The 14,976-nt window shown below is 45.5% G+C and overlaps 1 protein-coding gene across 1 annotated transcript; it reads left to right on the top strand.

The window, feature by feature from the left end:
- Positions 1–825: 825 nt before the first annotated feature.
- On the top strand, positions 826–14,591 carry CD8B (CD8 subunit beta). The gene is made up of 6 exons (XM_073340149.1): positions 826–871; positions 5,716–6,075; positions 10,813–10,914; positions 11,646–11,738; positions 12,425–12,461; positions 14,519–14,591. Exons 1-6 carry the CDS (start codon positions 826–828, stop codon positions 14,529–14,531), a joined length of 651 nt encoding a protein of 216 aa, XP_073196250.1. The 3' UTR covers positions 14,532–14,591.
- The last annotated feature ends 385 nt before the right edge of the window (positions 14,592–14,976 follow it).

The following is a 14,976-nucleotide window of genomic DNA, read 5'->3' as shown; positions in this document are numbered from 1 at the left end:
GCAAGCTCTGTGCAAGGCCTGGAGAGAGGCTCACCATCTTTCCATCTGGACCCCTCCTTTGTTCTAACTCTTCTGCCAGCCATCTGGAAGTTGCTTCTGGGGACTCACCAAGGAAGGTACCACCAGATGATTAGTCATCCGCCCCCTTCCGATTAAAACCTCTGACCAGTTCTTGTCTCACAGGTATCAGAAGGTTTGCGGTGTGAAAGAGGGAGTGGGCAAGCCCAGCACTGGAGATGGAGCAGGGGCCAGAGTGCAAGAAGGATATCTCTAGCTCCCTGATGCTATAATACAGAGTTTAATTCTGATCTCATTTATAGCCGGAATGCCACTGATGTCAGTGAGTTGCTACAGAATTCCCTGGTACGGCAAGAGACCCTACTGCCAATAGGTTGTAGTGTTAAGAGCTGGAGCACGTAAATGTGGGGAGAGGGGGCTGATGGGTGAGACACTTTGCATGCCAAAGAAAGTGCCATATATGCACATCTATGTGGAAATAGCATTAGACTTCATGTTCCCATACTGAAGAGACATCCACTGTCCAGGTCATTGTCCAAACACAGGACGGGTGAGATGTGTCTGCTTCCCACTCCCAGGCGGGTTATATACAACTTACACGTCTTAATGGAGCGAACAAATAACTCAATTAACCATGTGTCCCTCATCATCCCCTCCCTACTGCCTTGCTAATGAGAAGCAGCTCATACATAGGCTTTGGGTTCTGTCACACAGCCCGCCCCCACCACTCCCCCTACTTCAGCAGACTCAGAAGCCCTCTTGTTCCAGGCTGAAACTCACAAGCTCTCAGGTGCCCTCGGGTCCGAGATGGAGTGGCCTTGGCTCTTTCTTTACCTCTCTCTACACATCACAGGTAACAGAGGAACACGGCGAAGCCTTTGTATGGTGTTAACTAGAGCTGAACCCGAAGTGCAGGAGACTGCGAGGATGCAAAGTGCTGTAGTAACTTTGTAACCTCCTCCCCTCCATCGTGTTATATCACAGCTACAGATTGGGATGTTAATAATGCAGATAAAGTACAGTAGGTTATAGATTTAATATATTTTATGTTACATATGTATATATGATATTACATATCTACTGTATAATATTCTAGACATCATTTGGGATTATTTTATTTCAGAGCTATTAGGGTTGCTATATTATAGGGTGTTATCGGTTTAGAATATAGTATATTCAAGAATCATCCGGTTAAATGCTGTAGTCAGCTAAATCAGCATATAGCTTCAGGCGTTGAGATACTGTGGTCATGGAAGGCTACATAAGATTAGATTTACACCAGTGTAACCGTTGGATTGTCCCCCTAGAATCACAGAAACTATTGATGTATGATGTCATGTTTTATTATAGATATAGCATAGGGTGTGTTGATTAAATATTCGCTATATTATAGTCATAGGATATTACAGCTACAGGATAGCATACATTTTATCAGAGAACCTCTGATATAGTCTGACCTCCAATATTACATTATAGTATTATTTATAGGTACTTTGTGTACTGCATAAAATGCTTTATTGTTGGTTTATCATAAGGATACAGATGTTGAGTACAGCATAAACTTGCAGATTATGTCACCAGTTTTTTTCAGATCAGGCACCACAAACCATTTTATTTATTCTTTCCAGGAACAGAGACAGGGCAAAATTCTCCCCTGACTTTATTCTACAGCCTCTGCGATCCCATTGATTACAATGAGGTCGCAACGGATGTAAAGCAGGACAGCATGTGGGGAGTCAATGAAAGGAATGATTAATACATTATGAGATGACAGAAACAAGTTACGAATGGAATCTGGTCACATGCGCATCTTGAGAAATTCCAAACAATCGGTGTATACATTAGAAACTGCTAAATACTTCTAACGTGGGGGAGGAAAATGGACTGGTTTTTATTATGAACTTTGACTGCAAATGAATATTTATAAAGAGAAGTGCGCCATTATAATCTACTCCAGAGGGGATTTTCAAATGCACTCAGCATTGTTCTAACTCCGCTCTCATTCAAGTCAATGTGAGTTTTACCATTGACTTCAATGGGAGCAAAGATAGGTTAATGCTAAGCGGTTTTGAAAAATCCCATCCTCAATATGAAATGGGCCTTTTCTTTTTATGAATGTTGGGGTGACCACATAACTCAGAAGGACAGAACAACCAGGAGTAGAGAAGTCTATAAGTATCTACATGGTGAAAAAATATTTAATAATGGGCTCTTCAATCTAACAGAGAAAGGTATAATATGATCCAAGGGCTGAAAGTTGAAGCTAGACAAATTCAGACTGGAAATAAGGTGTAGATTTTTTATAGGGTAATTAACCACTGGAACAATGTACCAAGGGTTGTGGTGGATTCTCCATCACTGAAATTTCTGAAATTGAGATTTGAAGTTTTTCTAAAAGCTCTGCTCTAGGAATTATTTTGGGGAAGCTCCATGGGTTGTGTTAAACAGGAGGTCAGACTATATCAGAGGTTCTCAAACTTCACTGCACTGTGTCCTCCTTCTGAGAACAAAAATTACTACATGACCCATGAGAGGGGACCAAATCTTGAGCCCCGCTGCCCCGGAGGGGCAAAGCCAAAGCCTGAACCACACCGTGCAGGGCAGGGAAGCCAAAACCCCAGGGGTTCAGCCCCAGGCAGGGGGCCTGTAACCTGAGCCCTGCCACCCAGGTTGGCTTTGGCCCTGGGCAGCGGGGCTTGGGCTTTGGCTTCGGCCCTGGGCCCCAGAAAGTCTAATGCCAGCCCTGGCATGCCCATTAAAGTAGGGTCACGACCCACAGTTTGAGAACCGCCGGACTAGATGATCACAATGGTCCTTTATGGCCTTGGAATCTATGACTGAGATGGTTACCCAGCAAGCAGTCTGTGGGACAGATCCTGAAAACCTTTATGCAAGTAGTCCCATAGACTTTGCGGCACAAGGAAGCGTCTGCCAGAATAAGGGTTTGCAAGGTTGGGCTTCAATACATGAAAATATAATAGACTCTTCACCATCATGTTCTATTTACAGCACAGCTTCCCTTCCCTTCAGTTTTATTTCATTTCATCAATGTCAGAGATTTTTGAGAGAGAGAGAGAGAACGGGAACCATACTACAAAGTCACAGACCACATCTTTATTATAGGCTAAATCCTGCTTGCCTTGCTCAGTGTATAGACATCAATGGGACTATTAACACGAGGAAGGCAAGAAAGATTTCCTATGCTAGTAAATATTGCCCTTACTCAGCAAGCCTTTCTCAGGTGAAATGTCCAGTGACACAATGGAAATTTTTGCTTGAATAAGAACAACCAGCTTTGGCTTTTTGTTTGTCCTAAGAATAGTTTTAGTGCTCCTCCCAGATGCATTCATAGATCAAGCAAGCATATCGCTAAGCCAATGCTGGCTTAAGACACCCAGACGATAGAGAATTGAAAATTAAAATGTTAACTACCAGCAGTCTTTACTGAGGTCAAATTCCTCAGTACAGCGTATCAAATACAGAGCTGGTTTAATGTCAATGGACTTGCAGCCACTTATACCAGTTTTAAAACTGGCTGGCTCCCAATATTTGTAAACCATTAGGAAGGTCAAAAGTCCTGTATCAAAGTCAAGACACAGATCCTGCAAGCTGACCCAAGCAGGCAGCCTGCTTCATCCGCATGGAGCCCCACATTAATGAGGTTCCACTTGGAGACCTACTGAGATCCGTCGGGCGCCATTTAGGTGCACGTGTGTGCATCAGTGTGCGGGATAGGGGCCTAAGTATTATTATTACCCAAAGTGACTGTAAATAAGCCCAGGATTTTAAAGGAACATGAGCACTTTAAAGTAAAGAGGCAAGAAATATGAGACAAGACTACAAAGGGCAGGCCCTTAAAACATGCACAGGAAATAAGTGGCTCTTGGTTGTTCAGTGTAGTTTTTACTCTGTTGCATCATCTCCAGAGTTTGTTGTTTTGTTTGCTGAAAACCTGAGTCCCTCTATTATTCTCGCCTAAGCCTGTACACACACCCATCAGCACACCAAGGCAGAATATTGTAACGGAGGTAATATTTTCCAAAGGCTGAGTTCAGTATTGCCAGCCCTAAGCATTCAAAAACCATGAGTCAAGCCCTGAAAATCGCAAAGTTGATATAAAGCTCACTAATGAGATAGTGAAAATGGCTTCCTTTTTATTTTCCTGCTTGTTTTTGAGTCTGTGGAGTGACATTTTCCAGCTTTCCTCAGCAATCATGAAGGCTAAAAACATTACTTTTGTAATGAAAGCTGAGAGTCTCACATAATCTCCTCGCTCCAGGCACTGGGGCTCTAAGAAAAACACTAAATATCGTGAGACTCACAATAAAATCATAAGAGTTGGCAATGGTATGTTAACATTATTATTCAGTATCCTATCCCACTGTGGCTCATGTTTCCAGCTATGAAGATTCACGACATGGAATCATTTGTTTGTTTCAAAAATAAATTCTAAGAACAGTAAGTAAAAAGGCCAGAGTAGGATACTTTTACTCAAGGAGAGTAGCACCTTTCTCCACAAATATTCCTATTGAAGTCACTGGGCAAGCCTGCAAACCAATAATCCCACTAAGTAGCACCTTACTCCTCAAATAGTTCCACTGAGCTCAGTGGGAGTCATTGAGCCGTAAGGTACAACTCCATGTACATGAGAGTATTACTGAATCTGTCTCTAAGAGACAATTCACAGTGTACGATGCTACTCAATGTGAGTGAGGAGATCAACATCTGGCCCTTGTTTATTATCTCTTTTTATTTTAATTCTGTGACTATCCAAGCTCCAGGTACTTGCAAAACTCCAAATCCACACAGTGTATCGAATGCAAGAGGTGAGAAAATAAGCAAAATAACTGCCCCTCTCAACCACCAAGTCTCTGGTTGTATTCATCCATGATTAAATAACAGAAGCAGTCTGGAGAAATCATCAACTGGTATAAATTGGCAGAGCTCCACTCATGTCAATAGAGCTACGCTGTTTTGACACCAGCTGAGGATCTGGCCCATTGTAGGATTGTCAGTGTGAGTAAATGTATATTAATGTATAAAAACCCATACGGGGTTGGATCCTCTGGGAAGCCAAGTGCCTTCAGCTCCCATTAACTTCAGTATATTATCTATTTTTATGTGTGTTGCTTGCTGCATTTATCGCTTGAGTGAGCTGTAATTCTTGTTTTGATACCTTATCTGGAGTCATCTTTAGCCTCTTTGCTGCCTTTCCAGGCAGAGAAAATCCAGCGAACAAGCTAGAAAAGAACTGTCAAAAGAAATTGAAACATGCCCAAAGAATGGCAAAGCACCGAAGACAAGGAAAGGCAAAAAAAAAAAAATACTTTCCCTTACTAAGATGTGAAAGACCCATTGGTTGGGATTTTTTAAAGTGGGCTGGACAACATACTAGAAATAGAGCTAGCTAGCTATGATCTTTTATAGCTACCCATAGAGCCAGGTAGAGAGCACCAGCCACTGTAGTATCTAGGCACTGGTTACAAAATGTTGGGATGGCGAGAAGATTAATAGGGAACAATCCACCACTGGCATGAAATAGGAGCTAGATTTCCTAATAGGTCTGTTATAGCCCTAATTTGTGTGACCCCCATAATTCCATGAACAGAAAAACTACGAAGCTCATGAAGAAATCCTTTATTTAATATGTGTAGGAAAAAAATCTTGACCACAAACATGTTATTTACTTCCTTGTAGGTTGCCAGAAAACCCCAGCTTTATTTCAGACTCCACTACGTATTGTAGCTCTGAACAACAGTACGAAGGAAATGGTCTGTGCAATGAAAAGTGAACAGTTTTCCCATTTAGGGATCTACTGGTACCGATGGAGCAAGGAGAGCCAAGAATTCCAGTATATACTATTTTCAAACGTTTTGCACAAACACACTCTGGGTGACGACATCGACAAAGAAAGGTTTAATGTGAGTAAAGGAAGCTTTCAGCAGTCGTACACGCTGAAGATCAGCAGGCTTCAGCCTTTGGACGCCGGCACATATTACTGCGCTGTCTCCCAATACTCAGAGCTGCTCTTTGGCAATGGAACAGAGCTTAGCGTGGGTAAGTGCTGTTTCAGACAACCACATGCACTCCAAAATCTCACAAGGCTTGGCCGAGATGCTGCTGCAATAGAAAGGTTAGAATAATAAAAATAACCCTGATAGAAAAGGTAACTGGGCACAAATCGGTGCCTAAATCCTGCCCGCCTTTCTCATTGCTTTCATTGAGACTATCCGCATGAGCAAGGCATGAAAGGTTTGGACCCTGGAATGTGCTTGAAGAGATCTTAGAGACTATATGAGCCAGAAAACCTGGCAGGAAAAGGTATAGCAATAACCGCTGGCTTGAATACGAGGCTAGACAAAGTCAGACTGGAAGTAAGGCACGAAATTTCAAAAGGGAGGGAAATTAACCACTGGAACAATTTACCTAGGGTTGTGGTGGATTCTCCATCACTGGCAATTGTTAAAACAAGACTGGATGTTTTTCTAAAAGATCTGCTCGAGTTCACACAGGTATTATTTCAGGGAGGTTCCATGGCCTGTGTTACGCAGGAGGTCAGACTAGATAATCACAGGTCCCTTCTGGCCTTAGAATCTATGACTCTGTGAAATGTAGGGAAATTGCTTCCAGTGTTATAAGGCTGCTAATAAGTTGTAATTTTTCACCACTGTCTGTTTCTCAGTCCTGATCACAGCATGAGCACTGCTGTGCTCTGATAATTGTTGTGTAAAGGAGCCTTTCAAAGGAACGCTACTAGACCTGGAAGATTCACGTTTATTATCCTTCTCTAATTCCAGTGCTGTTTTTGCTCTTAACTTGGATTATTTCCCCACTTGAGTTCACAGCTCATTCTCACGCACTGATTCTGTTTCTCACCTGGCATTTACCGATATCCTAACACCCCCATTAAATCATGGGGGGCTGATCATCTAGCTCAGAGGGTTGGTGACAGGATAGTGAGCCTTTCATACCCAGTTCTCCCCTGGCAAGTCCTGACAGGCTGATAACAGCTGACAGCTCTCACCATCCAGGGACTGGTTAGGACCCTGTGTGAAATGGGTCTCAATCCAGTTCCTACTCCATCACAACTGGCACACCCTGGCAACGTGGTTGGCAATCTCGGCAGGGACAGCAGCTCAGGACTGATGAGGCCATGGAGACTGAACTACCTTCTGATTCTGAGAGCTGGTCCCGCTAGGTCAGAGCTGAGGCACATTGATGTACCTGTGTGGGGAAGCTGGCACTGCTGATTCCTGCAATCTGATCCAGCAGGACCCTGGTGCCGGGCTGATGGAATCTGGGGCACTCCTTAGAAGCACAGGGTCCACCCGCATGGCTCCGACTGCTGGTTTGGCAATGCTGCCCGTGCCTGTTCTGTGCGTAAACAGAGAATTTCAGTCCCAGGGCTGTCAGACCAAAACCTTTTGTGAGCGCTACACTGAAACCAGTGGGACTTTATGTGAGCTTAAGGATCTGAGCTATAGGATCCTATTGTAGGGTCTTAGCGAACCTCTTTGAAATTCTCAGGCATTCAGCAATACTTTCCAATCCACAGCTTCTCCACTATGTAGCAAAGGGTAGAAAAAGCACTGCACTTTGATCACAGGACATGATCATGTGCTTAAAACCCTTCCTCATGGCTTCACTTTGGAGCTATGTATGTCCTAAGGTGATAAAAACCTTCAATCTAAAGTGTATGTTTAACACAGATATAATTATGGTCATTGACTTTAAAATGTTCACAGTCTCCCTCCTTGAAGAATCCCCAGTCCTTTGTTTGTGGCAAATAAATACGCTGGCATTTACTGCCATTGTGTTGGCTAAGTGTGACCCTTTTCATTCCGTGCTTACTTGAAAGAAAAGCTCTTTGAAGACAGAGGAGAATTATCTGAGCAGCTATACGAAAACAGTGGTTTCGAAAACATGCTGCTGTTATCCAGTCAGAATGAAAACATTGAGATTTAAAGCTGGCCCCAATATATTGAGTTAAAGAAACAGGGGTTCCCCACTCATATGTAAGCAAAATCACACTTCACTGGGAGTTTTTTTCTTTTTCCTTTGGCATCCGTGACAAAATACTCTTTGATTTCATTTTTTAATGTCTGTTGTTAAGTACTTTAACAAAAATAGGAAAGAAGTTACACAGGTAAATCCCAATGATACAGATGTCTCATGGGACATCTGACACTTTTGGCGTGTCCGTGTCATTACCATAAATTGTGGTTTCTATATGAATTTCAGTTCCAGAGGGAAAGAAATGAATTTTGGATAGCCCAGACTTTTGGTTACCTGGTGTTTGAATGATCTGATTTTATCTGTAATTGTATAATAGAGGGGGGTTTTGTTTCGCTGATTGGTTGTTTTTTGTCATTAGAGGTTTTTCTGACCTGACTTCTTAGAGAGCTAAATATGTTAAATTATAACTCATATAGTCAATAATAAGCCACAGGCCTTATTTAATCACTGTTATAGTCAGCAAAAAAACTACTCCAAGCAAAGCTTTCTATATTCTGACAAGGGACCAGAGTCAGAGATGTTTTGATATCCCCTTGGGATGTTGCTGTTGCTATCAGTTTGATGTGATATGCACGCGGATCCTACCATGATGGATATCAGGCCAAAACCTTATGATAGACATGTGGAAAATATTCAGTCTATATTAGACTGAAGACAATGTGAGCTGAAGGTAGATTAGAGAATTTTGCAGGATCAAGCCCCAATATAGGGTTTTGTGCAGAAATATCTTTCTGGTAGCCCCCCCTCACTTTCTCAACTATCATGGACAATAATAACCTGTGATACTGTAAAATACAAGATATGGTTTGGAAATATAGCAGAAAATATGTTAACCCAATCTTAGGGACAGATCCTGTAAACACTTAGCCCACATCTTGTAATATGTCCAGTGGTAAGTACTATTCCTGGTAGGAAGTGTTACAGCACAGGAGATAGCTGCCAATATGCTTTTTCCACCAGTACAGCGTGATATCACTGCCCTTGTTCATTCAATATACTGTAATACTGGGCATTTATTGGCTAGATCAGGGGTCTCAAACTCAAATGACCACGAGGGCCACATATGGATTAGTACATTGACCCAAGGGCCGCACCACTGACCACCGCCCCCCCCCACACTGCCCTGGCCCTGCCCCCACTCCACCCCTTCCGTGAGGCCCCTTCCCTGCCCCGCCTCTTCCCGCCCCTTCCCTGCCCCCATTCCAACCCCTTCCCTGAAAGCCGGGAAGCTCCCATTGGCCGGGAATGGGGAACCGCGGCCAATGGGAGCTTCAGGGGAGGTACCTGGAGGAGTGGCCAGAGCAACACACAGACCCCTGTGCCCTCCTCCTCCCCCCAGGTCCCAGTTGCTTCCCGGAGCTGCACAGGGGCAGGGCAGGCAGGCAGGGAGCCTGCCCTGCCGCTGGTGTGCGCCGGGCCCGAGCCACTCTAGGGGAGCGGGGGGCTGCGGGGAGCTGGCAGGCCGCAGAAAATAACCCCTCAGGCTGCGTGTTTGAGACCCCTGGGCTAGATTTTGCTTTCTTTACTAACACTGAGTAGTACCTTACTCATTGAAATCTGGGGTCCTGTATAATTACAAATTCACCTACCAGATATGGGATAATTGCTTGTATTTTGGGCAGAATTTGAGGTCATTGAAATTCTTTGGAAGCTTAATGACTAGTAATTACGGTGTTTAGAAAAATAACTGGCATGAAAGGGCCAAATTCTGCAGCCACACAGCAAAACTCCCATTGAACTGAATGGGAACAGGATCGGGACCCTTCACACTAGTAATTTTCCTAAATATTTAGAGGCTGTTTAAAAAAACCAACACCCCCCCCCACACACACACACACATACATTCTAAGGCCAGGATCTTCAAAAGCACCTAGTGATTTAGGGTGCCCTACATCAAGACTCACCCCACCTTATCCCCACCCTACCTATCATCTCTCATTCAGTATTGAAAAGTCAGCTCCTGTCGCTGATCAGCCCGCATTGCCCAGCCTCTATCACCCACTTGTTAAATTTTCAAACAAATACTTTCACGTTTTCACCAGTGTTTCCTGGCAGGCTTGGGATTTGCTCCCTGTAAACTTCCACAAAACCACTTCATTAGCCTCCTTCAAAACCCTCCTTAAAACTATCTTTTGTCATGAAGCCTCCAAGAAACTTGACAAAGCTTAGATTGCTGGGGTTCTGTGACCAGAGCCTGCCAACCAGGATTGTTTCTGCTGCCTTGTACGCCTCAATCAACCTGTCTGTATCCATGTGGAGATGCTTGTTTTGGACTTACATTATAAGCTCTATGGGTCAGGAGCCGTCTTTTTCTTCTGTGTTTGTACAACCCCTAACACAACATGATCCTGGTCCGTGACTGGGGCTCCAAGGTACAAATGCTAATAATTATCTATGAGACACATTAAAGGGCCTGGCTGTTCAGAGAGTAAATTCTTAGTATTATTTTGAAAATCAGGATCCTTTAAGGTATCTCAATCTGGACACCCAAAATCAGAGGTCACTTTTGAAAATCTTGGCCTAAATGTCAAAACTCCTTGTCCCATATTATGACCTAACCACTTGCCAAGCATCAACCTTTTCTATACAAAGTTATTTAGAGATACAAGAGTGCAACACGTCCATTCATTTGGGATTTTACAATAATTTCATTCATTGGGGGGATGGGGGGTTCTTTTTAGCCCTAAAGATTGTCAAAGATTTTTCCTCATTACTCTTAACGTGTCGTTTAAATGTCTTCCGTGCTATGTCACATTAATCCTATTTTCATCATTTCAGTCAACTCTTTGCCTTCCACTGAAAAACCTACAGAGAAAACGCTGCCCCCAAAGAAACCTTTGAGGTGCAAACCCTCCAGCATAACTCCTGCTAAAATGAAAGGTAGGGCACTGCCTTTTGCTAGGCATCTTTGCAAAATGTAGCGTGGGCCAAACTGATCCTGAGTGCAGTTCGGTTTAAACCAACGGAGTCACACTAGGAATGAAGCTGCCTCAATATATTCCATTTTCTTAGCTGCCCCGATGTAACTCTGGGGTGACTCCACTGAAGTGGAGGACACTCTCTGGGCCCTGGCATAGAGTCATGAAACACTTCACTGAAACATGCAAGGTACATAAAAACACAGGGATCTGGTCTCTCCCCTTGATGCATGCACATGACGCCCACTGATGCTAATAGCAGATATGGTCATGTCTGTACCAGAGCCTCAGTACCTGGCACTGCCCCCGGCCCTAGGAACCTGCTTCAAAGGGGGATCCTCCACCCCAGAGGGGATTCTAAGAAAAAGAGAATACAGCTCAGGGCTACCCCTACCCTGGCCTGTCCACTTCTCCGCACACCCCACCCAGTCCCTGCCCAACCCACCACCCCCAGATCCATGGAGAAGTGGAGGGGCCCCGTGGGGGTGGAGGCGAAGGGCAGGACTGTATCCCTGAGGAAGCTGAGCCCCCTTCTGCGTGAAAGGGGACAGATCTGTGTGTAGATCTGGAGACACAATGCCCCCTCCCATGCCCCAGGAGCATTTCTGTCAAAGGTATTGTGTGTAGCCGGCACAGTCTGCCAGCTGCTGTTGTTTTCTGTAATACTCACTGTATGTTTCTTTTGGTTTCTAGGTTCTTCCTGCAGCGGCTTCATCTGGGCCCCATTAGCAACATGTGCTGTTATTTTACTGCTGTCTCTGGTTATTGCCATCCGTCGCTTTCAGCGTAAGTGCTGGGCACAGCAAATGGGTCGCACTGCTCCCGGAGCTTTTCACTCTTCTGAGGGGGGTTTCTCCATGTGTGGAATTCACCTCTCCTGCTCAGAAGGGGGCACTCTCCCCTGCCCCAGCACCCTGCAGAGAGCCTCTGGTGGGTCCAAAGATCCATTTGGGAAGGAAGCAGAGGATGGGGGAGACAGGTCTCACAGGAAACCCGTCATCCACCCCAAATCCCACAGGGACCCCCCCAAAATGCATGCAGCCTAGGGCTGTGTGCACACAAATCCCAGTGTTACAGGTGTTATAGGTCCCCTCTCTCCGCTGATCCCCGGAGGATTTGCATCTGTTACAACCCCCAGCTACGGCACTTCAACTGCTCACGTTTTTAGCTCTAGAGGTCCCCAGTTCAATCCCAGGTGCATCAGCCAAGATGGCGGGCCTCACACATTTCTGCTCCTCATCCCAGCATAGAGGAGCATCCGCACCCTTCAGACAGAGCCTCAAGGAGCAGCTGCAGGCTGGGAAACCCTGGCAGGACAGCTCCAGTGGGGGAAAGGGGCGGGGGTCTTGAGGAGGCAGAGATGTCTGGGAGTGGGAGCAGGGAATATCAGGAGTTCAGGAGAGAGCTTTGTGGGGTGGGAGTGCTAGAAGCCAAGGAACTGTTCTCCTGAGCTATTGCCTGTCTCCTTTCAGGCCTGCGCAGGAGACTGCGGCTTCACTTCAGCAAACAGTAAGTGCTCTTGGTTGTGTTCTGCAGCCCTGTACACTGCAAAAAATGCAGCTTTGCTTTTCTCATGCGTGAGTTAGTGCTAACGAAAATGAATGTGGGGGAACAATCCCACGAGGTGCTGAGCACCTCCTGTATGCTGCTGCGTGTCCTCAAGTGCCCTCAGCTCCTGGTAAAGTAAGTGGGAACTGAGGACTCTCAGCACCTCGCAGGAAGCACTCAGCACCGTACAGAATTGAGTGTGTCTGTGCAACTCCTTCGACTCTCATAATGAAGGCATCCCATAGGAAAGAGAAGCAGTCTGTCTGTTTTCCCCTCCTGCAGGGTGGGGTAGTTTTCACCCCATTATTGCTAGGTCCAGAAAAGGCATTTTCTCCCCAAGTGTTGGCTGTTTCATGTGCCAAAAGCTTAAGCATGGGCCTGTTATCACACGAGATGGGCTGAAAGCAAACTCTCAGACCAGAACTCCCTTCCCCAGACCCTCGCCACAGCTTCGGGCATCTGGACAGAATATTACAGCTAGATCCTCAAATACTCCCAAGCTCGGAGGGGCTCAGATCTCAATCAGAACTTTCAACTCAGGCCCATCTGCAGATAGCACTAAATGGTTCATAGAGACATAGGACATGTCACATGACAACAGACCAGTTCCCAAGTTGTGCCACTGGTAAACAAGATCCAGCCTGCACAAACTTCCTTGGATTCTCTCTATGCCTTGGCCACATTTTAAATCCTGCCCGAGCAGCTGGATATTCTGAGAGCTGCTTTGGATGTGGTTTCTTCCCCTGTATGTGACAGGAAGTGAGGAGTGGCATGCGGGCAAAACTCAGCACGGTTTATCCACCCAAAAATGATGTTAATCTACAGCTGGTCCCCTTCTCAACCAGCAAGGGATTACTGACTGCGAAGGAGGCATGTCTGGCAGCCACTGAATGAAAGTCAAAAAGGAAGAGCTGGCCTGTGTGTTCAAAGATGCCTCCTGCCTGGGAGATCAGTTAAGCTGAGGAATGGTCTCCGAAGGGAGGGGGAAAGGAAGCCCCAGAAATCGGGCCATTTAATGCTACCCTTGATAGGCCTGGAATAACGGAGAGTGGCGGGGGGGGGGGCGGGGGAGCTGGAATGATGAACTACAGTGACAATCTTTCCGTGACAGCAGAGCTATGTGAAGATGTTCCCATGGGCCCTTGGTGAACCTTGACAGAGGTTGTTCACAGGGCAGAAAAAAATCCATGAACTTCCTCCTGAAAGTAGGGCTCTCACTCCAGCTCCAAGAGCCACATCTAGCCCCACTGAGCTCCAGAGACCTGTGCACCTTCTCTGCCCTGCCCTGCTAGCCTGTCCCCTTGCCTGCTTTGTCAAATGGCCCCCTGCCCCAGACATCAGGACTGCATTCCAGGTGGCGGCCTCCCTTCTTTCAATTCTTCCTGCCCCCCAGGCCATAGGAGTCTGCTGGGTGGACAGGGTACGCGTGCCATTCCAGTATGGCAGCGACAGAAGGAGCACCATCCCCCACTCCTATGACTGCTAGACTTAGCTCAGGGGCTGGTAGTGCCCCAGAACATGCTCCCCAGACCTCGCTGCTTGGGAGAGTGTCCCCCGTCCCCCCCCCACACACACACACACTCCCTCTGTTATTGGGTGGGGAGGGCTGAGTGCATTCTGCTCCATGCCCAGGCTGCCACTTATGGATTGGGATGCTTGTCCATCCCTTGTTGATGTGGATCAGCACATACCATTGTTGACTGTTGTTCTGGGTCACAAATTACTTGCTAGCTTAGCACCATCATGTCTGATTTTTCATTCTTCTCAGTTTCCCGTTTGCCAGGCTGTTTTTTGTTCATTATTACTAGGACTCTAGTAATGCATAGTCTGAAAAGGGCAGTATTTTCTATTTTGTTCCTGGACTTTGGCCCAGACCCTCAAAGTATTTAGGCATGTAAATCCCACTAGAACCAATGAGAGTCAGGCACCCAAATACCTGGAGGATCTGGACCTTTGCGCTTTGCAGCATGTACTCTTTGCCAAGAGGATTAACATCTTTGTATCTCCCAATACTTTAGGGTTCTTAAGTAAGACGAATGGCTGGAGGATTTGTCTATGTTGCACATCAGATGGCTACTGTAAATGCCACACGAGATCAACACCTGGAACACATGAACCAGGAGGAATGTTATGGAAAACAATCTGAGACTTGAAATGCAGAGTAGGTGTTTGTTCTCTGGGATTTACCTGTCATGTACCACAGCTGTGTTAGTATTCTCTCACTTACTACAGCTTCCAAATTGTAGGGTCAGGTCCTGCAAAGTACCAACTCCCTCCTGCTGCACGCCTTCAATTCCTTCTAAAGTCATCGGGGTTTGAGGCTGCTCAGCACCTTACAGGAATAACCGCTGGTTTGCTGTATGTATTGTCATGTCAATATTGTGTAAATAGTGTTTTTGTACAATGTACTGAAAATTTCTTCTGAAGAGCTTCATGGCACTCTAGACATTCAATTCCACCTAATAAAATAATCTTT

This window comes from Lepidochelys kempii, chromosome 4 (assembly GCF_965140265.1).
Source record: "Lepidochelys kempii isolate rLepKem1 chromosome 4, rLepKem1.hap2, whole genome shotgun sequence".
Taxonomy (NCBI): domain Eukaryota; kingdom Metazoa; phylum Chordata; order Testudines; family Cheloniidae; genus Lepidochelys; species Lepidochelys kempii.
The sequence above is the reverse complement of the archived record's forward strand: the minus strand, read 5'-3'. Positions and strand labels throughout refer to the sequence as shown.